This window comes from Dipodomys spectabilis, unplaced genomic scaffold (assembly GCF_019054845.1).
Source record: "Dipodomys spectabilis isolate Male_0828 unplaced genomic scaffold, ASM1905484v1 ptg000175l, whole genome shotgun sequence".
Lineage (NCBI taxonomy): Eukaryota > Metazoa > Chordata > Mammalia > Rodentia > Heteromyidae > Dipodomys > Dipodomys spectabilis.
The window spans coordinates 13705646-13733055 of NW_024870852.1; the positions used below are offsets into that span (position 1 = coordinate 13705646).

A 27410-nucleotide genomic window follows, 5' to 3' on the forward strand; every position below is an offset into this window, starting at 1 on the left:
AGCCTTGAGCAAAAAGAAGCTCAGGGACAGCACCCAAGCCCACACTTCAAGCCCCAGGACCAGCAAAAAACAAAAAAGAGGGGAGAGGAGGGAAGGAGAAAACAGGGAGAGGAGAAGGGAGGGAGGCAAGTGGAAGCAGGCAATGTGAGGAGGAAGCAAGGGCTGAGTGATGTTCTGCAGGTGAACAAAGGTCCATGAGCCCAGGAATGTGAGCAGCCTCCAGAAACTGGAAAAGGACAGAAAAAACAGTTCTCCCTAAAGCCTCCAGGAGGAATATAACCCTGCCAACACCTTGCTTTGCAGACTCCTGACCTCCAGAATTGGGGGATAATCGAGTTAACCCACTTTCTTAGTCTGGGTCTTGAAGGTCTCCCAAAGGCCACATGCTAAAGGCTTGGTTGTCAACCTGTGGCACAACTGAAAATGGGTGCTTTAGGAGTTGAGGCAGGTAGTGAAGATGGTGGGTCATTAGAACCAGGGAGCCTCTCAGCCTCTTTCCCTCCTTCCTGGCCACCATGAGAAGAGCAGCCTCCTCTGCCGCCCTTTCCCTGCCATGATAATCTGCCACACCATGTGTACAATGTGATGGGCCAAGCAACTATGGACTGAAACCTCTTAAGCCATGAGCCAAAATAGCCCTTTCTTTTAACTCGATTGCCATAGGTATTTTGTCAGTGATGAAAAGCTGACATAGCCACTTCATGGTGACTCATTATAGCAAATATAGGAAACACACTGTAGAAACACTCAATAAATATTTATGAGTGCCCTCTATGCCCTAGACCTTATCCTAAGCACAGGGCAGGGGCACACTGGTAATCAATCCCTTCTAGATATTCTGCCTCAAGCTTCACTGGCAAAATACAGAGCAAACAAATAAACACACACATTAATGCAGTTACTATTAAGTGTCATGATAGCAAAAACAAAAACCACAGCAATGTGGATAATGCTACAAATGAGAGAAAAGTGCTATGTTAGGAGACATGATCAGGGAGGCCATTCCTAAAGAAGGGACATTTAAGCTGAGGGAAAAAAAGTGCCAGGAACAGTGCATGCAAAGCCCAGAGGCTAATGGGAGGGGAAACAAGATAGTGAGTGCTAGTCTCTATCCTCCAAGTTCAAATTTCCCCCAAGAAAATGAGAATTAAGGGTCTAGGAGGTGGAGTCTCTTGTCCTTACACATCCTTAAGCTCCCTCAACTCCAGGAAGGATGTTCTAAACTCTCTCTCTCTCTCTCTCTCTCTCCCCCCCCCCCCCTCGGGCAGTCTGCTAACTCAGCAGGGTCCTCGCTTCACACCTGCTTGCCTGCAGGCCAGGGCAGGCTGGGGCCAGCTAGGGTGGCTCATAGTGGGAAGGGGGCGTGGCCTTGGGTCTGATTCACAGGCCTGGCTGGAAGCAGTGCCTCCAGGCAGGTTATAAGCAGCTAGGAAGCAAGTCTACCCATCCAGTTGTTTAATGGGCTTATTCCTTCCTCACTTGACACTACAGCCACTGGAAGAAGGGGGTTTACAGCTGTACCTTCAAAATGGATGATGTGGTCAGTTGTAGGAGAGTCCCCTCACCAGGATGCACCCCCACCAAATCCCAAAATACACTGAGTCACCATCCACACCAAGTGGTCAGACTAGAAGTGGAAAAAGAGGAAGCGGGGCAGAAAATGATCACACCAATGAGAGAAATGAGGAAGTGAGGGGTCCCACACCAATTCAAGGAAGCCTGAAGGACCAACACTCAAGGAAGTGCAGGCCCATGGCTAACTTCAAGCCAGGCTAGGTCACATGGGCCTGGGTCCAAATTCAGCTGTGCAGCTCACTCATATCCCCTGCAGTTAGTCTAATAGGCTCCAATAGTGAGGAAGGAGTTGGAGGTCTAAGTGGATCTCAAGTTCAGAATAAGCTTGAGGGGAGTGGTAGAGATTCACAAGTTCATGATGCTGGCTACATTAACAGATGTATGAAGTTTAGGTCATAGATGGTGACATACTCCTCACAGGACCACACCCGGAGCACTGGGAACCACAAGTTAGCTTTTGAATAACTGACTTCTACTCATAAAAATGAGACAGAATCATACAAAGTTTCTTTAGTTGTTTAATGGAGACAGGATATTGCTATATAGTCTAGGTTAACCTTGAACTTGTATCTTCCTGCCTCGGCCTCCCTAATGCTGGGGATTACAGATATGAATCACAACCTGGTCCTGAATTACAATAGCACTCAAAGTGTGGTTCCTGAGCCTTGGGATGAATCAGCTTAGTAGTGAGTGATTCCCTAAGCACGCATAAGGTCCTAGGCTCCATCCCCAGCAGAAGGAAGGAAGGAAGGAAGGAAGGAAGGAAGGAAGGAAGGAAGGAAGGAAGGAAGGAAGGAAGGAAGGAAGGAAGGAAGGAAGGAAGGAAGGAAGGAAGGAAGGAAGGAAGGAGAGAAAGATTCTGTGTCACTAAAACAGTATTAACATCACTGGAAGCCAGGTGCCAGTGGCTCACGCCTGTAATCCTAGCTACTAAGGAGGCTGAGATCTGAGGATCACAGTTCAAAGCCAGCTGGGGCAGGAAAGTCTGTGAGACTCCTATCTCCAATAAACCACTAGAAAACAGGAAGTGGCGCTATGGCTCAAGTGGTAGAGTGCTAGCCTTGAGCTGAAGAGCACAGGGACAGTGCCCAGGCCCAGAGTTCAAGCCCCATGACCAAAAAAAAAAGAAAAAAAATCACTGGAAAGCCTGTTAGAATTTCTCACATCCCCATCTAGACCTACTGAACTAGAAACTCTTTTTTTTTTTTTTTTTTTGGGGGGGGGGGGTCCCGTCGTAGGGCCTGAACTCTGGGCTTGGGCGTCCCTCAACTCTTCAGCTCAAGGCTAGCACTCTACCAGTTGAGCCACAGCGCCACTTCCAGCTTTTTTCTTTTTGCTTATGTGGTGCTGAGGAATCGAACCCAGAGCCTCAGGCATGCAAGGCAAGCGCTCTACCACTGAGCCACCTTCCCAGCCCCTGAACTAGAAACTCTTAAGGTAGGCTCTCTCCCAAGTGATTCTGATGTGAACCAGTTCTTTCTATCTTGTTGTCATTTCATTTGTATTGTTCTGGCAGTGCTGAGTTGAACTCAAGACCTTAAGCTTGCTGGGCAGGTGTTCTATCACTAAGCCAAATCTCTAGCCAATTTGTGCCACTTATTTTCAAAATAGGATCTCATGTTTTGCCCAGTCTACCTGAATCTTGATTCCCTGTTTTGTACTTCCCACAGTAGCTGTGATGACAGGTATGTACCATTACGTGAACTCAGCCTCCCTTGAGATGGAGTGCCATAAACTTTTTGGCCCCAGCTGGCCTAGAACCATGATCTCAACCTTCCACATAGCTGCAATGACAGGCACACACCATTACACCCGGCTATTGGTTGAGATGGGAGTCTTACTTTTTGCCCAGGGTGGCCTCCATCTTGTTTCCTCCAGATCTCAACTTCCTAAATAACTAAGCTTACAAGTGTGAGCCACCATGCCTGGCTTCCTTCACATCTAGTTGCCCTACAAGGGTAAAACTCCCCATCTCCTAGCACAAGTCCCCCACCGTGGAAGGCCTGACACAGTTCAGGCCTCAGCAAGCATCTACAGACAAAGAATGAATGGGCAATCTCTCTTGACATGAGCAGCTGTCTCTTGGGGACTGTCTTCACCACAGTGGGTTTGTGACAGTGCAGGCTGTTGCATTCATGCCAGCTCTGTCTGTGGGAGCTTAGGGTGGAGGCAGACTTCTGGGGGCTTGTCTCATCTAAAGGCAGAATGCTAGCCAGCCCCTCCTGGCACGGTCCCACGTGATGGTGAGTTGACAAAGGCAGACTTGTGGCCCACTGGGACGTAGACAAAAGAGGCTGGCCATTACAGGACTTGGTAAGGGGCTCTGAGCTTCCCGGCCTCAGTGAGGGGCAGGAAAGGGGGCTGGTAGGCAAAAGGAGGGATCTCAGGAATGCACGACTTTACTGGGCCATAGAGACTCAGGGTCCACACTGAGCCCAGAAAGAACTGCAGTCAGGACTCCACTCCAGGAAAGCTTCTCAAATGACAGATTCAACTGAGTGGAGAAAGCATGGGCTGCCCAGCTCCTTCACAGATGGCCCTCGGGCCCTGTAAAGCCCCCATCCTTCACACCTCACATCAAAAGTAGGGTTCAAAAAGTCATACCAGGGCTGGGAAGGTGGCTCAGTGGTAGAGTGCTTGCCTTGCATGCCTGAGGCCCTGGGTTCGATTCTTCAGCACCACATAAGCAAAAAAAGAAAAAAGCCAGCCGGGCGCTGGTGGCTCACGCCTGTAATCCTAGCTACTCAGGAGGCTGAGATCTGAGGATCGCGGTTCAAAGCCAGCCCGGGCAAGAGAGACCGTGAGACTCCTATCTCCAATAAACCATCAGAAAACCGGAAGTGGCGCTGTAGCTCAAGTGGTAGAGCACTTGCCTTGAGCTGAAGAGCTGAGGGACAGCGCCCAGGCCCAGAGTTCAAGCCCCACGACCGACAAAAAAAAAAAAAAAAAAAAGAAAAGAAAAAAGCCAGAAGTGGCACTGTGGCTCAAGTGGTAGAGTGCTAGCCTTGCATGCCTGAGGCCCTGGGTTCGATTCCTCAGCACCACATAAGCAAAAAGAAAAAAGCCGGAAGTGGCACTGTGGCTCAAGTGGTAGAGCGCTAGCCTTGAGCTGAAGAGCTGAGAGACAGCGCCCAGGCCCAGAGTTCAGGCCCCACAACCGGACCCCCCCCAAAAAAAAAAAGTCCTACTAGTTGGGTGTGGTGGTGCATACCTGTAATCCCAACTACTTGGAAGGAGGACCTTAGTCTAACACTAGACTTTCAAAAGTGTAAGACTCTATTTGAAAAAGAACAAAAACAAAAAAGAGCTGGGGTGGCTGGGCACAGGTGGCTCACGCCTGTAATCCTACCTACTTGGGAGGCTAAGATAGGAGGATCATGCTTCAAAGCCAGTCTGGACAGGTAAGTCTGTGAGACTCTTATCTCCAATTAACTACCAGAAAACCGGAAGTGGTGTTGTGGCTCAAAGTGGTAGAGCACTTGCCTTGGGCAGAAGAGCTGAGGGACAGCGTCCAGGCCCAGAGTTCAAGCCCCACAAACAAAGGGGGGGGGGGGAACTGGGGTAAGGTTGAGGTTGTGGTTCAAGTGGCAGAGAACGCAGAGAGCACTTGTCTAGCAAGCACCAGGCCTTGAGTTCAATCCCTAGTATCACCAAAAAATAATAATCTCACTATATGGTAGTGCTCAAGGCCAAGCAGAGCAAGCCAGACCTGTCAGCTCCTCCATGGGCTGCGACCATTTTCAGGCTCTCTCCTCCATGAGAGCTTCCCTCAGTACTGACCCAGAATGCAAAAGGTGGGGAACAGAACTGCACTCACACTGCACCAGGGCAGTTAGCAATTGCCTTTTTTCAGAGGTTCCTTTTGCTCTGATTAACAAGAAATGCCTATTTATTAGAAAAAGTCTGAAAGTCTTAGGCATTTGTTCCCACCAGCTTCTGCTTCCAGTCTAAGCCCATCACCCTGGGCCCCTAACCCACCTGTTCTTCCTACACTAATGTGACCTTGTCCCCAGCTCCCAGATATACTATAACTAAGAAGGTAGCCATTGCCTACCTACCAGAAGCCTCCCCTAACACTGATCCAGACACCTCACTGATGGGTGTAACTGACGGCTAGTTTAATTCTCTTCCTAACTCTATGAGGTAGATGCTAGAAATGTTCCCACTTTGTATCTGGGAAAAAGAGCTCAGAAGTTTCCAGAGCTCCTCAAGAAAGGGAAAGTGAGCTGGGCATTGGTAGCTCATACTTGTAATCCTGGCTACCAGGAGGCTGAGATCTGAGGATCATGGTTCAAAGTTAGCCCAGGCAGTTAAGTCTGTGAGATTCTTTTTTTTTTTTTGGGGGGGGGGGGTCCGGTTGTGGGGCCTGAGAGCTGTCCCTCAGCTCTTCAGCTCAAGGCTTGCGCTCTACCACTTGAGCCACAACGCCACTTCCGGCTTTTTTCTTTTTGCTTATGTGGTGCTGAGGAATCGAACCCAGGGCCTCAGGTATACAAGGCAAGTGCTCTACCACTGAGCCATCTTCCCAGCCCCCGATCTGTGAGATTCTTATCCCCAATTAACCATCAAAAAGCTGGAAGTAGAGCTGTGGCTTAAGAGTGCTAGCCTCGAGCAAAAAAGCTCAGGGATAGTATCCAAGCCCTGAGTTCAAACCCTGGTATTGGTAACAACACAAACAAACAAACAAGTAGAGAGCTGTGTTCCACAAGAGGCAGATGACCCTGGCCCAGACATGGTAACTATATTTTTTTTTCTTTTTGGGGGCCATTCCCTCTGCTAGAATGGCCTTCACTAGGCTAACTCACAAGTGTATCGTCCTTCCAGAACATTCCCTCCTCCCTTAATCTCAGACTGCACACTCTGAACTCCACATTCCCTAGTGCTAACAACTGAGGTTGTATTTGTGTCTTCAAGTCTGTCTTTCCCAAGAGTTGGGGGAAGGGCAGAACTGGATCTGATCCATGTCTGATCCCCAGTCTTGCTAAGGGCAGGACATAGTACACAGCGAGCACCCATCATGGCCCATGGGCACACAAATGAGTGAAATGGTTGCTGCCATGCCCAGTCTGAGCTTGGGTGTTACTGAGTTCTGACCTCCAGCTCCTCGTCAGCTGAAAATGGGGAGCCTGGGCAGAGCCCCAGCTGGTCTCAGACCCCCTTGCCACTCTAGAAGGCTGGGGCAGCTCTGTTCTGCCTGGTGTGTCTCCTGTTCCCACTGGCTCCCTGCCTATGAAGTACTTCTGTCTACCCAGTGAGCCTCATAGGGCAACCTGCAGGAAGCAGCTTGAGAGGAGGAGCTGCTCCTATGATGGCCAGTTCCCAGGAATCACCAGGATGAGGGGAAGGGGGATTGGCCAGGAAGCGTCTCTGGGCCCAAGCTGGGCTGAAGGACCCGACATGAGCTCACACTGCTAATAATAGGCTTGCAGAATGCCCCGCCAGGCAGGAGTCCCTGCAGCACAGTGGAGAGCCACAGCAAAGCACCAAGGAGGGTCCTGCCCAAGCCCATCCAAGTGCAGTATGCGACCTGAATGCAGGAGAGAGACCTCCACACAGCATAGACTGCTGCCTTCAGGTTCTTCCCTGCATTCTCAAAGACCTTCATTTTCACTAACCGCTAAAACAGCCTTGCCTTCTGTTCTGACCCAAGGGAACAAACTAGGTTGTTATTAGTGGCACCTGTGACTTTGCCGCTCAAAGAAATCACAAATATTTTCATATTCCCCAACAGTTGTCAAAATATTGTCTACACTCATCATTATTTTGAAATTATAGCAGTTAACAGACCTGTCACCAGAGCTCAAGTTAATAAACAGGCATATTATTATATCTGAATTATACAACATTTTAATAACTGTGTTTTAGTATATGTGGCTTTATGTTAAATATTGATCACCCTAAAAATTATTCACAGCAGAAGGCTTAAGAGGGTCCATTGCCTCTTGCTCTTCTTTTCTAGCTCTCTTGCTCTTGCTCTTCTTTTCTAGCTCTCTCTGCTCTCTCTGCTCTAGCTCTTTCCTCTCTCTTTCCCAGCCACGTGGAGTGCCAACCTTGCCTGGTCCCAGCAGGTCCACTGAATAAACCTACCCCTTACCTGAATACCACGTGAGTGCTACTGTTCTTACCCCTCTCTCTGCTCTTTTCTAGCTCTTTCCTCTTTCTCAGCTCTCTCTCCTTCCCAGGCCTTTCCCAGCCACGTGGAGTGCCAACCTTGCCTGGTCCCAGCAGGTCTACTGAATAAACCTACCCCTTACCTGAATACCACGTGCGTGCTGGTGCAGTTTTTACTCGGTTACCTCTTTTTAAAAACCTAACATAAATGGTGCCGTGACTCGGATAAAGGCTTATAGTCAGGAAAGCTGGGATTTCTCTGTTTTTTTCCTCTTTTTTCTTTTTTTTGTTCTTCCCTTTTTGCTCTGAGGAATACCCACAGTTCTGACGGCCTTTTGCGAACCAGTCTGTCTGCGGCGAAATCAACGCATCGATACCATTGCTGCCTTCACATCCACGTCCACACCACTTCTCTACTCTGGTGAGTGAAACTACTCTCTATGGCTCTCTGTCACTCAGTCTCTGTCCAGAAGTGGCTCCACGCCAGAGAGCTCCTACGGCCTTTAGCTGAAAGGCCGGTCACCTCTGAAGCCGAGGACGCTTGGTTTTGGGGGCTTGGCCATTTCTCTCTAGAGGGCTCTGGGGGAAGTCGGGACGCCGCTTCTGCCTGGTCAGCTCTCCTTCACTCCCCAGACTGACTCTACTCATTTAATGGGGTGCTGCAAATCACGCCTGAGCCGTGAAACCCCTTTGAAATGCCTCCTGCGCTCCCTGGAAAGCCAGAGAGCCTAATTTTATGCCATTCTCAGAAGTACACAGTTTTTGTCACTGCAATGGTAAATGGTCGGAAGTCTATTTACTTTCAGGCTCTCTTTGCTCTCTCTCTGCCATTCATGTCCAACTTTCTGCCCTTTTTTCTACAACTTTTTGGCTTGTGCCTTGAAGAGTGCAACGCAGGCTGGGTCTCAGGGACCCCCCCTCTAGGTTCCCTCTCCAAGACTAGCCAATGTAGACTTGGTCTATTTGTTCAGGCTTTCTTTTCATTCTTTCAGAAATTCGCCATCTTGAATTCGCCATCTTGGCCACGTGGTGGGTTAAAGGTTTGGCCCCATCTGACCCTTAACCTTCCACTAAGTTTACTACTTCATCTATTCTAAGGTGCCTTGCTAACAAGTTGCTCTTCTCACAGGCCCTGGTAACAGAGGCCCAACCATCTAATGTGCTTTGTTAGCAAAGATGTCTAAACGTCAAAATTTTAGGTTTTGAGTTTTGCCTTTTTTGTTCTGTGTTGTGTATTCTACTACTGACTACATGGTACTAAAATACTGGGCATACCTATGCTAAAATTATCATCACATCTAATGAGTTTTGTCATTTCAGAATATTTGTTGGCAATTCTTGTTAAGGACCAGGTAAGCTCTACTTATTCTACTTGATCTCCTTGTTGCTTTAATTGGAAATAATAAAGGGCTTTTTAGGCAAAGACTGCAGTTCAAAGCCAGCCCAGGCTGAAAAATCCCTAAGACTCCATCTCCCAGCTAAACTCTGCAAGTGGTACTATAACTCAAAGTGGTTCAGTGCTAGCCTTGAGCAGAAGTGCTCAGGGACAGTGCCCAGGCCTTGAGTTCAAACCTCCTTAAATACTAGTGGTACTATAACTCAAAGTGTTTCAGTGCTAGCCTTGAGCAGAAGTGCTCTGGGACAGTGCCCAGGCCTTGAGTTCAAATCTTGAATACCAACTGGGACAAGCCATCCTAGCAATGAGCACCTAGACTCAGCCAGTCTGGGGAACATGGAGAGGAGTAAGAGGAGATGATGTCACATGAGCTACTTTGTGCCTGCCCTTTCAAAATTAACCAGAGCCGGGAGGTCAGTGGAAGTAAGAATCCTGCACATCCAATGTCTATACCTGTCTACCTATTAACTGAACAGGAATTTATATTCTTGCCTTTGTCACCTGACTTCTCTACCTAGTCGCCAGATGTCAGAAATAGCTAGGGACATTTCTACCAACATTTTCAGCCCCAAGTCCTTCCTCTTGCCTTATTTGCTGTTTAGTATTTTTTTTCCAGCCCCTCAATGCTCATGAGACTTCTCCAGACTTCACCTAAGGACTCACGCCACCAAGGGACAGCTGCTGCTCACTGTCTTCTCTGGGAGGAGACCAAATTCCAGCCTTTTACCCCTATTGTCGACGCCCCTTTTCAGCAGGAAGTAGCCAGAGAGAATCCTTGCCCTATTTCATGATTATTAAAAGGCTGGAATGTAAGGTCCGCCCCTGGATGCAAGCGGACTCCACCCTCCTCGCAGCAAAGTCTCCACCCAGTACCTGCGTTACCTAGGCAACTGGGACACCTGGAAGAGGTCACATCTGCATCCGCTGAGGTCACATCTGAATTTGATGTGGCCACACCTTTCCCCGCCCATACCGTACATAAGGCCTAGCCCAGGCCCAGAAGCTCTCTTGCTCTTGTTTTCTAGCTCTCTTGCTCTTGCTCTTCTTTTCTACCTCTCTCTGCTCTCTCTCTGCTCTAGCTCTTTCCTCTCTCTTTCCCAGCCACGTGGAGTGCCAACCTTGCCTGGTCCCAGCAGGTCTTCTGAATACCTGAATACCACGTGAGTGCTACTGTTCTTACCCCTCTCTCTGCTCTTTTCTAGCTCTTTCCTCTTTCTCAGCTCTCTCTCCTTCCCAGGCCTTTCCCAGCCACGTGGAGTGCCAACCTTGCCTGGTCCCAGCAGGTCTACTGAATAAACCTACCCCTTACCTGAAAAAAAAAAAAAAAAAAAAAAAGAGGGTCCATTGCATAAGATTAGATGAGGTTCTTGTTCTCTCTAGAGCAGCCAACTGGGCTCAAGGGAGAGAAGCAGAGGTTCATTTTCAAAACACATTTTTTGATACAAGTTTTTGCTATGTAGCCCAGGCTGGTCTTGAACTCACCATACTGCTACCTCAGCCTCCCTAGTGCTGGTATTACATGCACAAACTACCATGACAGGTTTCAAACCACATCTTTAACACTCTAAGCTAGGCGCCAGTGGCTCACACCTATAATCCTAGCTACTCAGGAGGCTGAGATATGAAGATTGCAGTTTAAAGCCAGCCTGGGCAGGAAAGTCTGTGAGACTCTAATCTCCAATAAACCACCAAAAATCTGTAAGTGGGCGCTCCGGCTCAAGTGGTAGAGCGCTCACCTTGTGCTGAAGAGCTCAGGGACAACACTCAGACCGAGAGTTCTAGCTCCATGATTGACCAAAAACAACAACAACAACAAAAACACTCTAAGAAGGATTTCTTTCTGCAACACATGCACACAAATATAAGATGATGAATGTCTGTACAGTGAAGATGAAAGGGGGCCTAGATTCAGGGTGCTCTGGAACCCTTACACACAACTGAAGATGCTCAGGCATGATGCAACTAGCTTACATGACAGGCCCTCTACAGAAATAGGAACACGTGGTCATGAGTGATCTGAACCAGCAGGCCTCAAACAACAGGAGAGGAAGGGCTCCTGAAAGCAGGAAGTTGCTTCTCTCTAGCTAGCAATGTAGAAACTACTAGAGTGGTGGTCCCCCAGCTACCTCCCACCCAAGAGTTAAGCTCCTAGTGCCAATGTAGAGCTCAGAAATGGGCCCTGCAGACATGGGCAGGGTTGTGAGCAGAGATCCCACTCTGCTCACACAAGACTCTGTACTTCCTGTGAAGTAGAGAGAAAGAAGGCTCTCTTCTACCTAATTTATTCTCCACTCAGTAAGGAGTGTCTGTCTGTATCTGCCTCTCTCTCTCTCTCTCTTTCCCTCCCCCTCCTTTCTCTTGCCTCTCTTTGCTCTCTCTCTCCCTCTTTCTTTCTCTCTCCTCTCTGCCTCCCTCCTGCTCCCTCTCTGTAGTGCTGGGGATGGAACCCAGAACCTTGCATAAGTAAGGCAAGTACTCTTATCATTGAGCCATGCCCCTAACTCCCAAATATTGATTTTTTTTCTTTAAGCATATTTAAAATGTGGTCAAAACTGTCTAAAACTCTCCCCTAGCAACAATCCAAATATCTCTCAGCTGGTAAATGGCTGGCTGATTGGTGGCGCTGGGTGAACAGTAGAGCCAGAGGCCAGGTGGGTGCTTGAAGGACAGGGCCGGCTGCAGGCCATGGGATGCAGTGCACATGATAGCAAGGTCAGGCTACTGGGTCAGAGAACACGCAGTGGTTCTCAGGGCCTGGGGCTGGGGAAGGGATTGACCTCCAAGAAGAAATCTACATATCTTTTCTTTTTTTGGTGATGGACTTGAACCCAGGATCTTAAGCCTGCTAAGTACACACTGCCACGGAGCCATACTCCCAATGCTAAGGAACAACTGACATATGGCCAAATAAATTTGACCAAGGTATCCAGTTCTGCAACCCTTACCCCAATCTATAGCTTGTTCTTTTTTATTTTTGTGTTGGTACCGGGGCTTGAACTCAGGGGCCCTGGGAAGACATGTTCTGAGCTTTTGTGCTCAAAGCTAGCGCTCTACCACATAAGCCACAGCTCTACTTCCAGCTGGCTTCAAACCAGCATCTTCAGATCTCAGCCTCCTGAATAGCTAGGATTACAGGCTTGTTTTACATCTTGATGGGATGAGGGTTACAGAACAGGATGCTTTTATCCAAACTCATTCTACTGTATCCAGATTATATCTAAGGCTGAAGATATGGCTCAGGGGTTGAGCACTTGCCTTGCACCCCAAGAGTCAGATTCCAAACCTAGCGAAAAAAAGAAGGAAAGAGAAAGAGAGACAGAGACAGAGACAGTCTCTCCACTCCTTGGGCTGGCAACACTCCAGTGCTTCAGGCCTTCCTTCCCTCAGCAAACGTGAGCCTTTCATTTGCCATTCCCTCTGCTGGGTCCTCAGCCACCTCTCCAGAGCTGCCACATTCCTACAATGGCATCTCCTCACTGGAGCCTTCTATGCCCACAAGGTAGAGGCCCACTTCTGCCATCCTAACCTTTTTGTTTTCACAGGCTTACTGATGACACTTGATTTTATTTGTCTGTTAAGATTCCATGTTCAGGGCGCAGGCCTAGCTCAGTACTGACATACAGCACCAGCTCCATAGACTGCTGATGAAGGAATAACTGGGCCTAAGGGGAGAACTACCCTCCCCCATTCTCCTTGTGACAAACTGCCTGGAGCTGGGCTGAGGTCTCCTCAGGTCTGGATCTCTTTGATCCTGTGAGGTTATTGTCCATGGTAGTTTTAGAACCCAGTCCATCGATGTCCAGGTTCCAGATCTTACACCAATGTATGGCCTCCTTCCCAGCTCCTGGGGGCCCAAATGGCCAAGGGCAGGCAGCCCCAGGAAGGGCAACAGAGCTGAGTCTAGGACCAGAACCTTCACTCTGCAGGAGAGCAATCACTCTGCAGAAGAGCAGGATCCCCAGCCCACCTTCTCCCTCCCTCAGGCCCAGGAGTACCCATCTGCTACTTTGGCTCTGCCACCCTGGCTCTGACCACTCATCTTGGCCTCAGAAGGGCTGGCCAGCCAGGTGGCCAGCAGTGGCCATGGAGGAGACATGCCAGCCCCACCCAAGAGGCCAAGGTAGCCATCTGCTCTCCCTTCTGTCAGTCCCCCAGGGGTCTGTCAAGGCTCCAGATAAGATCTTAGGAGATGGCAGTAAAAGGCCACCTTCCTCTCAGTTCAAATACAAACACTCCAGGGACAGCAGTAGGAAGGAGGAGAACCCAGAGACTCTGTCACTTCAGGGGACATTAGGGACCACACTCTCATAGGCCCTCAGAAGTTCAGGGTCAAGCAAGGGGAACTCTGGACTTTGGTCCCCCACCCAGAACCCAATCCAGCTTAGGTGGAAGCTGAACTCCAATTTTGATGGAGTTGAGGTAAAAGGTCCTGGAGGAAGGTCCCACTCTGCCAGGCATTGCTGTGTCCCTTGTTGGTCGGGAAGCTGCCTGGTCCTGAAGCCCACACTGCATCCTGCTTCTCTGGTTGGGAATGGTGAGGGAAGAGTCCCCAACCTGACTCTCTAATGCTGTAGATAACAATCAGGCTGACCCTGGGTGCTTCCCCCATCTACCGTGTGCCAGGTGCATGGGCAGGCAGTACATCTTCTCTCTGTGTATCCTGAACTGTCATTCCAATGGATCAGGAACCTGAGTTCCGAGGCCAATGTCACATGCTAAGTGACACAACCAGGATACCTATCTGGTTGAAGTTCTTGTAAACTAGACCAGATAGTCTCCATAACAGAAGAGCCTGGCATGCTCTGGACGCTGGGCAGAGACAGAATGGCTGCTATCAATGGCATTATTATCTTCTCCCCACTTTATAGAGGAGCAAATGGAGGCTGGGAAGGACAAGGGCCACAGTCAATGAGGAGCCCCTACTGCCTCAGGCAGGAGGCAGATACTCACTTTGTCAGGGAGCTGTATGAGTGTTGAGGGTGGAAAGATGCCAGATGCCCACCCAAGCCACACTGGAGGCTTCATGGGGTAAGGCAGACCCTATGGGTCTGGGACACTCACAGAGAAGTGCATGGGAAGGAAGGCATCTTTGGATCTGGCAATGTTATAAACATTCCCCCAAACAGCCTCTGGACGGCAGCCAAACCTCTAACAGGAAGAGAGCAGGGAGCCTTTGGAGATGAAAAGCAAGATTTCAAGAGTCAGCTAAGCACTGGTGGCTCAGGTCTGTAATCCTGACTACCTGGGAGGCTGAGATCTGAGGATTGCAGTTCGAAGCCAGCCCAAGCCAGCCCAAGTCTGTAAAACAGTTATCTCCAATAAACTACTCAAAAAAAAAAAAAGAAGAAGAAGAAAATGATTTCAAGAGTCAAGAGGGTAGCCCTGAGCCACCTTGGGAACACCCTGACCTGTGGAACACCCCAAAGCCTGGTATACTGGGAAGAGTAACACAGGACCCCAGTCTTTCTGCCTCTGCCCATTAATACAATTACTACCCATTAAATGACCATTGCCAAGCATCTTAACCTCTCTGGATTTCAGCTTATGTCTACACAGAACTCAGGGACTCTGGGCTAGGAAGGTGGCTCAGTGGTAGAGTGCTTGCCTTGCATGAATGAGGCCCTGGGTTCAATTCCTTAGCACCACATAAGCAGAAAAAGCTGGAAGTGGTGCTGTGGCTCAAGTGGTAGAGTGCTAGCTTTGAGCTGAAGAGCTAAGGGACAACACCCAGGCCCAGAATTCAGGCCCCACGACCGACCAAAAAAACAAAAAAACTCAGGGACTCAAAAAAGGGACTCAATACCCTAGAAGATCCTTCCTCTTGTGCAGAAATAGGAGGGGATGACATGAAACCTACAATTACCAAGTTAATTATCTAGTCACTGTTGGACCTATGTCCCAAAGGAGCCTTCAGGAAACTCCAAGGTACCTGGGAAACCAAAGCAAAGAAAGTGTGTGTGTGTGTGTGTGTGTGTGTGTGTGTGTGTGTGTGTGTGTGTGTGTGTGTGTGTGTGTGTGTGTGTGTGTGTGTAAAGGGTATGTGTGGAAAGGGTGTGTGTGTGTGTGTGTGTGTGTGTGTGTGTGTGTAAAGGGTATGTGTGGAAAGGGTGTGTGTGTGTGTGTGTGTGTGTGTGTGTGTGTGTGTGTGTGTGTGTGTAGAACACAAACAGACCAAGACTGGGTGCAGCAGGTTGGGGACCCTGGGGATTCAGGACCACACAAGCTGCTAGGCCTCAGGGTGAGGTCAAGGAGGGGCCCAGGCAGAAACCTAGGCAACAGGGCAGGCCCAGAAGAGCCAAGCAGGCTGAGACTAATCCAACAAAGCAGAGAGACCCAAAACTTTGTACCCAGGCACTTAAGTTTCCATTTGTGGCCTAGGCATAGACTAACCTCCATGTCAGAGGGAGAAACCACAATGGTGATCTTTCATAGCAAAGGAACACCACAGGTCTCAAGGCTCAGGCTCTGGCTTTGGTCCATCTAGGGATGAGTAGCTCTGGACAAAACGGGGAAATGTGGGATGCAGAAAGGATATAGCTCTCAGAGTGCTGCCTGGGGCCAAACCCATAGAGATGGGACCCAGGGTTCCACGAAGTCAGCCCAGGGTCTTTGAGTGATGAGCCAGGAGGGCCAATTCCCATGTACTTGTGGACTCACAGCAACCCTGCAGGGCCAACCCAATCAGCACCCCACCTTTACAGAGGAAGAGACTGAGCTCTGAAAGGAGATAGCAGAGCTAGGATTCCAGGTACAGGGCTCCTAGTCCCCTTGGGCCCAGAGAAGGGAAGCCTGATTCCCTGCTGTGCCTTGGGGCAGCCAGAATACCAGCTAATACAGAGCAAGAGGCCTTGGCCCCTGGCCTCCCCAGAGCTCCAGTGAGTTCCTCCTTCCGGCCCCCAATGGGGAGGAATGTGACCAAGGATGAGGTCATGCTTGTGGAGGATGGGATGGGACCATGTGAAGATCTGTGGCCGCTGGTCAGCTTGCCTTAAACTTTCCAAGCCTTTTCCTAGTCTCCCTCTATCCTGGAGACTATGCAGGGCTTTGGGCTCTCTCCCCTCCTCAGTGCCTAGGATGAGGCTGGGCTACTATAGCCTCTATTCTAACTCCAATTCTCTCCAGTGCCTTGGGGAAATGGACTACATTCTGCCACCATCACCACCACCACCACTACTACAGTGTCCTGCAGCTCACCTCCAGACAGCAGATCAGGATCACACCCACCTATTTATTGAGCCCCTCCAGGTATAAAGGCAGCCCCTCAGGCTAACACTGCCTGGCTCTCTGGGTGCCCACACCGTCTCTGTCCTTCCCTCCTTCTAGCCAGAAGTGGTGGGCACCCTTTACAGATAAGAGACAGCATGGCTCAATACAGCCCCCAGCAAAGGAAGAGAGGAGGAAAGGCAGGGAAGAAAGGACAAACCGGAAATTCTTAGGAGATTAGAAGGGAGTTAGCCCAGGGCAGTAGTTCTCGGGTGAGCAGGCCTGCCAACTATCTATTTCCCTGAACCCCAAGGAGGCCAGGCCCACATGAGTGTGGCCTTGGGGCCTCGGAGCCTTTGGTGCAGCTTCTCTGGACTTGGGAGACCTGCCAGCCCCCATCAACCACCACCTAGCCCCAACCAGGCTTCTTGGACTCCCAGATCCAAAAGGTTCAAGACCTTGGCCACATTCCTCACTGCTCCCAGCAGCCTGGTAGAGGGAGCCTTGCAGAGAGCAGCAGGAGTGTGCTTGCATTGGCTTCAGGGAGACAGCAACCAGGACTTCCGGTGTTTGAGTATGGGACGTGTATGTGTGTGTGTGTGGTGTTTGTATATGGGACGTGTGCGTGTGCATGTGCGTGTGTGTGTGTGTGTGTGTGTGTCTGGGTACCCAGTCTATCAGCATCCTGGTTCTGTGCACATGGTCAGGTATCCTGTTGGTGTGGTGTGAATGTCTCTGTGCAAGTATTCTTGCTCAGTGTCTTGGATGACTGTGCTAGTCTGCTGTTTCCCATGGAAGGGTAGTGGGGATGCCTAGCAGCCAGGATCTGTGCCACCTGACAAGGGGACTTGGATTTCTATAGTGTGCATGGTAAAAACCAGTGTGGCTTTGCGTGGACACCCACATGTATGTGGCCTTTCCACACTGAGTGTGTCTTCACGCTGTATGCCTGTCTCAGGGCCTCATTCCACTGTTTCGGCTGGGAGTGTGTGTGAGCCTGGGGTTTCCTGACAGGGTGAGCGTGTCCTGTCTGTCTGCAGTGGGCGGGTATGATGACACGGACATGGCGTGTCTGCAGTCTCCATGGGGTCCTCACTACCATCCCAGTGGCAGGCTGAGGAAGCACACAGCGTCAGTGTGTCAAGTCCAGTGAGTGGCTGTGGAGCCTCTGCACTTGAGCTGGAACATACATCTGTGCATCTGTGTGTGTAAGAAGGTGCCTAGGGAGAGACATAGGCCCAGTGCCTGGCCAGGGAACACTGAAGTCCTGGGAGCTCTGTGGATTCCCCAGCAGCTGCTCACTCATATTTCCCATCTCATAGGAGCTGCTCCAACACACACACAAACACACACCAATGACTGAGTTCTTAAGAGAACAAGTCTTGGTCACCTTTCCGCTGACCATGGTGAGACTACCCCTTTTTTCCACCAAGTGTCAGACTGGAATATTCTCCCTACAGCTGGGAAGAATGGCATGCAATGGCCTGCTATATTGCCTGACAACTTGGAAGCTCTCAGAAAAGGGAAGGATGGAGGGAAGAAAGGAGAGAAGGAGGGAAGAAGGGAGAGAGGGAGGGAAGAAGGAAGGAAGTGAAGAAGAAAAGGAAGACTGGGATGTATCTCAAACACTCCCTGCTAAAACACACACACACACACACACAAAGGGGGTGGGGGTGGGGGACTTGACTCCCCAGGGAATGCAACACACCTTCCCAGGTTCCCTGGGGCAGTCCCTGACTTACCAATGTTCTAACCCAACATTAGGGAAACACTCTCCTAGCTCCTCCCAGTTCCTCTAAGAACAAACACACAGACATCCTATCTGTTCATTGGCTAAGAATCATAACAATCCCTCAAGAGATACGGGATTCCGTGCTTGGAAGATGTTTTCTTGTCTAGTCATAGCATTGAGGAGGTATAGAAATGATCCTTGAGGTTATCTAGGCAGGCTCCAACATGTCTATTTACAGAGATGAGAGAAAAGAAGCTCAGAGAGGTCAAGTGGCTTGCCCATGGCCACACTGTAAATGGAAGAGTCACATCTCAAAGCCAGCCAGGATTTTGCACTCCAGCTCTGATTCTTCCATCCACATCTAGGAGATTCCTAGCCTGTTCCTTCACCACCTAGCAACTATTAGTGGTCCTGGAAGACTTAAGCCCACAGGGTCTTTGAGAGTCAAACAAAGGTGATGAATCTGCTTTGTAAGCCAAGCTACATCTCAGGGTTCTGGGCTAATCTTCAGATTTCCTTGGCTAGAAGGGACCAGAGGTCAGCAAGCTCAACTGCAGACAGTACATACATTTCCTCTCCCCTGTTCCTAAGGTGACCACAACCCCATCATTTCAGCCCACTGACATGCCCCTTGCATCTGTATCCAAGCACACAAAGCCATCCAGCCTCTCCCATTGAATTAGTCAAGGGACAGCAATCTCACTTCCTTCTCTGTAGCAGCTCCTGTCTTTTCATTGTAAGAGATTTGTTCCACTTACTCACTAGGGCCTCAACGCAGGACCACAAAAGGTGGGATGGCCACCGGACGCTCCTTCTCTAGTTGATGGTTTCACTGCCCCCTACCTCCATTTCCATGGGCCAGCTGGAAGGTGAAACTGAACAAAGCCATCCACTCTGGTCTCAGGCAGCCAGCCTCAGCAGACACACTGGGGAATCCTTTTCTTTCACCTAGTTTCTGCATCTCAGATGCAAATGGGCCAGACAAGCAGGAAACAGGTCAGGAGTTTAATGCTCTTACTCCGAGCCCTGGCTGCCTAGAGGCCTGGCTTTGAGACCTGACCATCCCTGCTCTGTTCAGTTTGATAGCTACAGAATGAGCAAAATACCTGTGGTGCTAAGTCCCTCATGTATGGTCCACATTCAGGTCTCCACCTGCTTCTGTGAGGTTGGCAGCTGCAGTAAATAAACGTGCAGAGGAGTGGAGCACCTCACTCAAGGGCACACAAAGAAGAGGAGGGGGTTTTGGCCTCTCTTACCTGCTCACCAATTGCTTCCTTTTTCTAGCCTTCTCTGTCTGTTCTCAGCAAGCTTTTTCCCATCCACCCTTCGCCTGGAATGCTCTTACTACAGCGCCTTCTAAGCTGGCTCCATGTCATCCTTTAGCCCCAAGCTCCTCCTTCATACACTCCTGGCACTTCTGCACTCTTATGGTGATCCATGCTGTGCTGTATTGTATAATTACTGTTTGGCTCCAGTCCCCCAAGGCTTTTCTCTTTTCTCTTGTCCACAGCTCTATCTCTAGATCCACACCAGCATGCAGCAGGCTCTAACTGCAAAAGAGTCCAGGAGAAAGAGACCAGCCTACTTCAAGCAGAGGAGGATCTACCCTCCAACACAGACTTCATGGCAGAGCATGCAAATGCACTCAGAAATATATCCCACATCTCTTGAGAATAACAGTGATCTCAGCTACTACCAATGTCAGGTTACTACACACAGTAGTATTTGTACACATGGTCTCATTTAATCCTTAAGGTTGGAAGGTATGTGGCTGTCCTACTTTTTACAAGAAACTGAGGTCCAGAGATCAGTCAGGAAGATCCAATAGTGGCCTGAGGCTTGTGCACGAATCCTTTCCCTCTGAATGAGGTGATAGAAAATAAGGCTCAACCTGAACTAACTAGGCCCTGGCAACCTGTGAGAATCTGGGCTCAACCACTCAGCCTCCTAAGAGACCACTCTCTCTTCTAAAGGGTCTTGATTGCTGAGACTGGGGTTCTGTGCTCTGCTTGGCTTCCTGGAGGGCATCAGAAGACCCTGAACTAAGTGCTGTGAGCCCTCCTCCTTCACCCAGGGGAGCAGTATGGGGGACGGGTTCAGGTTCTGGTGTGAAGCAGCCCAGGCAGAGTATGGAAAGCAGCTCTGAGCACGCAGGTGGCCAGCCCCCCCCCCCCCCCCCCCCCCCCCCCCCCCCCCCCCCCCCGCCTCCCACTCTCTCCCCACCACTAGCTTCAAGAGTCCCTAAGGGCTAACTGATCCCCACATTGTCAACCCGGGCAAAACCTCTGGGAAGATCCATCCTCCTGTGTCACAGAAAGGGAAACCAAGGCCTGCCCTGGGGACAGATGAGGGCTCAAATAGTAGGTTATCTGGCTTCAGACAGCCCCTATCCTAGTCCACAAGAGCTTTCAGAACACATGCTGGAGAGAAGATCCTGAGGGAAAATGGAGAGCAAGAGACACCCTGCGCAAGATCCCAACACTCTCAGGAGGGAGAAAGCCCTTTGGCCAAGAAAACCACCAGAAGTGCTTGGGGAGAGGGAGGGTGGAAGGGGACAGACTAAGTCACGGGAGGGCTGTTAACACAAAGGCACTCTGGCCCTTGTGCCAGACCATCACCTAACACACGCCTCTTCCCAAACCATGCCCACCAGAGGCAGTAAAGCCCAGAAGATTCCAGCCTTCCAGAGTCCAGGTCAACACATTAGAGCTGGAATGGGGCTACAGCTGCCATGGTTCCAGGTAATCAGGCAGAGTGCCAGGCCTGCACTCAGAGGTGTTTGTGTCCACTGAAAGAGCCAAGGCAAAGCCCACTCTCACTGGGCAGCTCTGGGGCTCTCCACCAGCCCAGAGGGAATGAATGCCCCTTTCAGGAGGAACATGGAAAGACGTGGCAATGGCCATGTGGGGCCCAGGGGAACGTTGCATGAACAGGCCTGTGGTAGCGAGGGAGGGAGACAATATCCTGGGATTGAGGAAGCTGCCTCTGAACCGGTTCTCCCACGACATCATCCTCCAGGCTGTGGGACCGTTAGACCGGGCGGAAGTGGACTCCGGCCAAGGGGATGTTCCCAGATGTCAGAATTTCAAACAGGACCCGCCCTAAAAAGGCAGGCGGGGTCAGGCCTGGCCAGGGAAGCCCTGGGTACAGACTGGGGATGGTGCTCGCCAGGGGATGGATGGCCACAGGTTTCCAGGGCAGGAAAGAGCTGGGAAGACTGGGGGGAGGGGAGGAAGGGAGGGACGGGGCTCTGAGCGCAACGCAAAAACACAGATCCATCCACCCACTCCTTCTAAGCATCCTCCAAAGTAGTTCCCCAAGGTCCCTGTCCCCAAATCGGAGTCCTTTGGCCAGTGTCCTATCCAAGTCTCTCCCTCCCCACCTCTACCACCACCACCACCACCACCCCCCGGCCCAGGAAAGGGATTACAAATAATGAGGGGAAGGACTGGGGAGAGCCCCCCATCAACCCCAGGACCTTTTCTCCAGCGGACTCGGTGTGAATGTGGCCCGCGGGCCGTGACAGCCGGGCCCTCCCGCGGCCGCCCCTTCCCCCTCGGTTGCGCCCACCTTGAGATAGTCGTTCTCGGAGCGCAGCTCTTCCAGCTCGCGCACGAAGCCGCCGGGCCCGCAGTCCAGCATCTCCTCGGTGAGGTCGGAGAAGGCGAGCGAGGCACTGAGCGGCAGGCGGCTGCTGCCCAACGACGACGCGGCCACCGACGGCTCATCCGGGGAGGCGGGCGGCCGCGGAGGCTGCTGCGCCGACGGCGCGGGCTGGGGCGGCTGCCCGGCGCGAGTCCCCGCCGGGGCCCCAGCCGCCGACTCGGCGTCGCTGCTCAGCGCCAGCTCCAGGCCCAGCAGGCGCGCCTCCTCCGACGCGCAGTCCGACACCTCGGAGCTGCTGTCGGTGAGGCTGGGCGGCGGCGGCGGCGGACGCGGCCCCGCGCCCGGGCGAGGGCGCCCCTTGGCGCGGACGCCCGTGCGCACCCCGGCCACCCGCGCCCCGGCGCCTCGCGTCCCGGGCGCCACCGCGCGCCCCTTCTTGTCCGGCCGCGCCGAGGACGCGACGCTACAGGCGGCCGCGGCGCCCGGGCCTGGGCCGCGACGGCCCTTGGCCAGCGACCAGCCGGCCACGTCCTTGGGCCGGGCTGGCGACGGCGCGCGGTGGCTCTTCTTCCTCTCCGGGGTGGGTGCGGGCGGAGGGCGGCAGCCCCCCGCCGGGGGTTCGCCCGCCGGCGCCTCCATCGCGGCCTCCCTCGGCCTCAGCGAGCGGCGCGCATGGCCCGGGCCCGCCCGGCCTCGGCGGCCTTGCGGCGGGTCCCGGCGCGGCTCCGGCCGCTCGGGTGGCGGCTCCTCCCGGCCCACCTCGGCCCGGGGACTGCGCTCCGGGCCCGGCCCTCGCCGCACGGTCTCCCCGCTGCTCTGAGCTCGTAGAGAACGGCCCGACCGCCTCCAGGCGCCCCTGCTCCGGCTGCGGCTCCGCCCGGCGCCCGCCCCTTCGGCCTCGCCGCGCCCCCGGAGCGCGCTCGGGCCTCGGCTCCGCGCCCCGCAGTCGCCGTTTCGGGCTCCGAGTCCGGCTGCGGCCCGGGCCCCGGCTCCGCCCGGCGCGGCCCGCCCCCCGCGCAGCCCCGCCAGCTCCCCGCCCCGCCGCTCCGGCTCGGGGGCGCGCGGCTCCGCGAACAAAAGGCGGACGCGGCGGGAGCGGCGGGGCGGGACGCAGGCCGGGAGCGACGGGAGGATGCGCGAGGCAACAGCGACCCCCTCGAGGGTCAGGCGGGCCCGAGCAGCCGCGGCCCGGGCTCCCTCCGCCTCCGCTCCGCCGCCGCCCGCTCCCCTGCGGGGCCAGGCGTCCCCGGAGGGCCCGGGTGGGCGGCAGGAGGAGGGGGTCCCCGGCAAAGGCCGGGCGGACCCCAAGACTCCGGCGCCAGCATCCATGCACACCCAGCCCCTCGCCCCTCGCCCCTCGCCCGTGCTGAGCCTGCGCGAACTCCGCCCCCTTCAGCCTCGCCCCGCGGACCCGCGACCCCATCCCGCAGACGCATAAACTGAGGCCGGGCTCCGCGGGCCCCGCGATCCGCTCGCCCTCCAAGATGAGAACCGAGGTGCGACGCCCCAACCCCGCGCCTCCAGAGCGTGCTGGGGCTGCTTCCCTTCCACTGCCCTGGGGACGCGGGGGGTCCTGGGGGCTCGCCCCGGCTCGGCACCCCTCGACGACTTTCCATCCCAGGCATTCTCCCCGCACCCCCACCTCGGCGTCAGGCTCAGTGCCTGTAAACGGAGAACACCCGTTATGGGGTGTCAGGCCTGTGAATGCTTTAGTGGGTTTTGGCCCAGTGGATGCTGGCTGGGGCTACCTCTCAGGACCCCTCACCCTCCAAAGCCTGGGCTCTGGTGGCGTGGTTTCTTTCTTTCTTTCTTTCTGGGGCAAGGCCCACCCCACCCCACTCCACCCCCCAGCTCCCGTCCCCCAGCCTGTAACCCCTTTCTCACCCCACTGACGCCAGCCCTTGGGCTGGCACTCACCCTCAGATGACCCCCTTTATCCTACTGCAGCCGCTTCTTCCTTCCTCTTTAAATCCCTCCTACCTATTCTTTCCCTCTCTTTGTATTTTGCCTTTTGCCTCTTTTCTTCCTCCTCCTCCTCCTCCTCCTTCCCCTCCCCCTTCCCCATCACCACCACTACTTCATCTGACACACAACACCTTTACACACACACACACACACACACACACACACACACAGAGCTTAGCACCAGATCCATTTCTTTGTCTTTATTCTAGGGGGAGGAGCTCTCCCTCTCACACTCAAGGCTGCTGGGGAGCTGGGGTTGAGGGCCCTTCCTGCCCTGAGGGTCTTTGTGTTTAGAAGCCAAGAATCCATGTGGCCACTCCAGGGGAGACTTGGAACAATCTGGTGGGGCACAGTGAGGGATCAGGTGAAACCAGCAATACCACGGAGGACTTGCTGCGAGTTGTGAACTGGTTACATTCACGTGGGTGACCATCCCCAGCTGCCAAGTTGCCCTCCTATCTGGCCTGTGAGAGCCAGGCATTCAAATCCACACCAGCCCTTCCACGTCCATGTTATATGAGCATGTCACATCGTTCAGTTTTTTTGTTTTGTTTTTGTCCATCATGGGGCTTGAACTCAGGGACCTAGGTGCTGTCCCTGAGCTCTTTTTGCTCAAGGATAGCACTCTACCACTTTGAGCCACACAGCACCACTTCTGGTTTTTTGGTGGTTAATTGCAGATAGGAGACTCATATACTTTCCTGCCCAGGCTGGTTTTGAACTTTCATTCTCCGATCTCAGCCTCCTGCGTAGCTAGGATTATAAGTGTGAGCCACCCTGGCTCCACACCTTTTTTCTTTATTATTTTTTTTAATACTTAGCATTTCAATAAAGAATCTCACAATTACCTTCCCTTTTTCTTTTTCTTCATCTTGAGACTGTGTCTCACTAAGTTATTCAAGCTGGCCTTGAACTCTTGGACTCAAGCAATCCTTTGGAATGGCTGGGACAACAGCTTTTCTATGTCTACCACCACATCCACCCAGCTCAGAGGCCAAAGATCTTTTTTTTTTTGTCAGTCATGGGCCTGAACTCTGGGCCTGGGCGCTATCCCTCAGCTCTTCAGCTTAAGGGTAGTGCTCGACCACTTGAGCTACAGCACCACTTCCGGCTTTTTCTGCTTATGTGGTGCTGAGGAATTGAACCCAGGGCTCCATGCATGCAAGACAAGCACTCTACCACTGAGCCACCTTCCCAGCCCCGCCAAAGATCTTATCATGGATTGCCTTTTCCAAAAAAATCAGTGCACAAGTATCCTGTCCCAGCTGTTTTTCTTACCATATGCTATTAACACTTCTCCAGTCCAACCATCTGTTCCCTGTCCATAAACTGGAGTAGATCTCTTGGACTGCCCCAACCAGTACAACACCATCATGTGCAAAGTTAGTCGCACATGGCAATATGGCTTTCTGTCTGTCTGACCACTCACCCTTGTAACCCAGCTACCTGGGGAGGAAGCCCAGACCTCATGGAGTTAGCCAAGCAGCAGCTCTAGCTCTGGTCCCCTGTAGCCACTAGACATGTGGCAGTGACCCTGCAGATGACTCAGCCCTCAGCTTTGGAGCCACCCAGCTGACAAGAAGAGCAGAAATGAGCTGTCTCACCGACACTGCCCAAATTGCCACCAAGGTTAGGAGCAGCTTGTTACACAGCAATAGGTAACTGGAATGCATGACGAGGGCATAAAGCTTGGATGGTGGTAGATTTGAATTCAAGGCCACCCAATTCCAGGACTTGATAGGCTGCGCCACTAGGCTGCAAATATCCAACTCAGGCACCCAGGGCTTGATGTATAAATCTCTGGTCAAGAGGAAATTAAGCATTAAATGACTGTAAGAATTATATAACAGATTGTAAGAAATGAAGGTGATGATTACCCAAGTAGAAAATCAGTTTCATTTCTACCATTTGGTCTGCTAAATAGACCAAGATGTGGAAACCAAATGGAGACTAACTTGGAAGGTCTCCAAGAGGAGGTCATTAGTTTTTCTAACAAACATAAAACTTGCTGGGGGCTGGGGAGGTGGCTCAGTGGTAGAGCACTTGCCTTGCATGCCTGAGGCCCTGGGTTCGATCCCCCAGCACCACATAAGCAAAAAGAAAAAAAGCCGGAAGTGGCGCTGTGGCTCAAGTGGTAGAGCGCTAGCCTTGAGCTGAAGAGCTGAGGGACAGCACCCAGGCCCAGAGTTCAGGCGCCACGACTGGACCCAAAAAAAAAAAACAACAAAACTTGCTGGGTTTCAGTGCCTCTAGCCTATAATCCTAGTTACTCAAGAGCCTGAGATCTGAGGATCATGGTTGGAAGCCAACCCAAGCAAGAAAGTCCATGAGACTCTTATCTCCATTTAACCACCTGAAAACCGGAAATGGAGCTGTGGGTTAAAGCAGTAGAGTGCTAGCCTTGAGCAAAAGAGCTCAGGGAAAGGCCCAGGCCCTGAGTTCAAGCCCCACAACCAAAAAAAGATGTCAGCTCAGTGAACATGGATAGGTATGTCTCTTTCTAGTCACCTTTCTCGGATGTTTTCCAGTTTCTTTCACACTTCTGAAACCATACTGCATAGACTATTTTATATTACTTCTTTCACTCAATGGGTGTCAGAGATCCCTCCCCCCCATGTTTCTAAGCAGGATGAATGTCCAAGGTTATGTTTCCAGTCTCACTGGACACTTAAGTTATTCCCTGGATATGCTGAGATTAGTAATACACTTCTGTAATCCCAGCACTTGGGGAGGCTGAGGCAGAAAGATGACAGTTCAAAGCCAGCCTGGGCTATATAACCAGACTTTCTCAAAAACACGAAGGACTGTGAGTGCGGCTCAATGGTAGCGCACTTGCCTGGCATGGGCAAGGCCCTGGGTTTGACCCCAGCATTTCCTAGAGGGAACTATGGTGGTTCTGTAGAGGCTGCCGGAGGAAAGAGGCACCTGTGGCCTGCAGTCCCCTAGCAGCTATCACCTTAGGGCTCCTGGCCAGGCCTCATGCTGAGTTTTCCTGGACAGAGAAGCAAACAGCCAGGCAAACAAACATCACTGGCTTCTCAGTGCTCAATGGTCGGGTATAGAGTACTGAACGTATGGGAAATAGGGTTGAGAGAGGCATTGGGGAGGGAAGGGGGGCAGCAGGAAGGGGCCAGGTGTGTGACCCCTGGCCGTTTACAGCTCAAACACACATTGCAACAACGGTGTTTGAGGTAACAACAGGGCCCTTCATGTGCCTGCTTTCCCCATAATACAAGTCTGTTGAGCACCCCACACTTCCTGGAGCGGACACTGTCCCAGGACACCTGGCCATGAGCTAGGTATGAAAAGAGAAGGCAAAAGTGGACTCCCTCCAGGTGCCAGTGGCTCACGCCTGTCATCCTAGCTATTCAGGAGGCTGAGATCTGAGGATGGAGGCTCAAAGCAGGAGCACCCATGAGACTTTTTTTTTTTTTGTCGGTCGTGGGGCTTGAACTCTGGGCCTGGGCGCTGTCCCTCAGCTCTTCAGCTCAAGGCGAGCACTCTACCACTTGAGCTACAGCGCCACTTCCGGTTTTCTGGTGGTTTATTGGAGATAGGAGTCTCACGGTCTTTCCTGCCCGGGCTGGCTTTGAACCGCGATCCTCAGATCTCAGCCTCCTGAGTAGCTAGGATTACAGGCATGAGCCACCAGCGCCCGGCTCATGAGACTCTTTTATCCAATTAACCACCAGAAAACCAGAAGTGGCGCGTGGTTCAAGTGGTAGAGCACTCACCTTGAGCTAAATTGCTCAGGGACAGTGCTCAAGCCCAGACTTCAAGCCCCACAACCAACCAAAAAAAAAAAAAAAAATGCGCTCCCCT

The 27410-nt window shown here is 52.1% G+C and overlaps 1 protein-coding gene across 1 annotated transcript in view; it reads right to left on the bottom strand.

The window, feature by feature from the left end:
• The window catches only part of Soga1 (suppressor of glucose, autophagy associated 1), a 79545-nt gene extending 57283 nt beyond the window's left edge, over positions 1-22262 (bottom strand). The window contains exon 1 of the mRNA XM_042694804.1: positions 21588-22262. Coding sequence (XP_042550738.1) covers positions 21588-22262 — 675 coding nt within the window. The remainder of the gene's footprint in view (positions 1-21587) is intronic.
• Positions 22263-27410: the final 5148 nt, after the last annotated feature.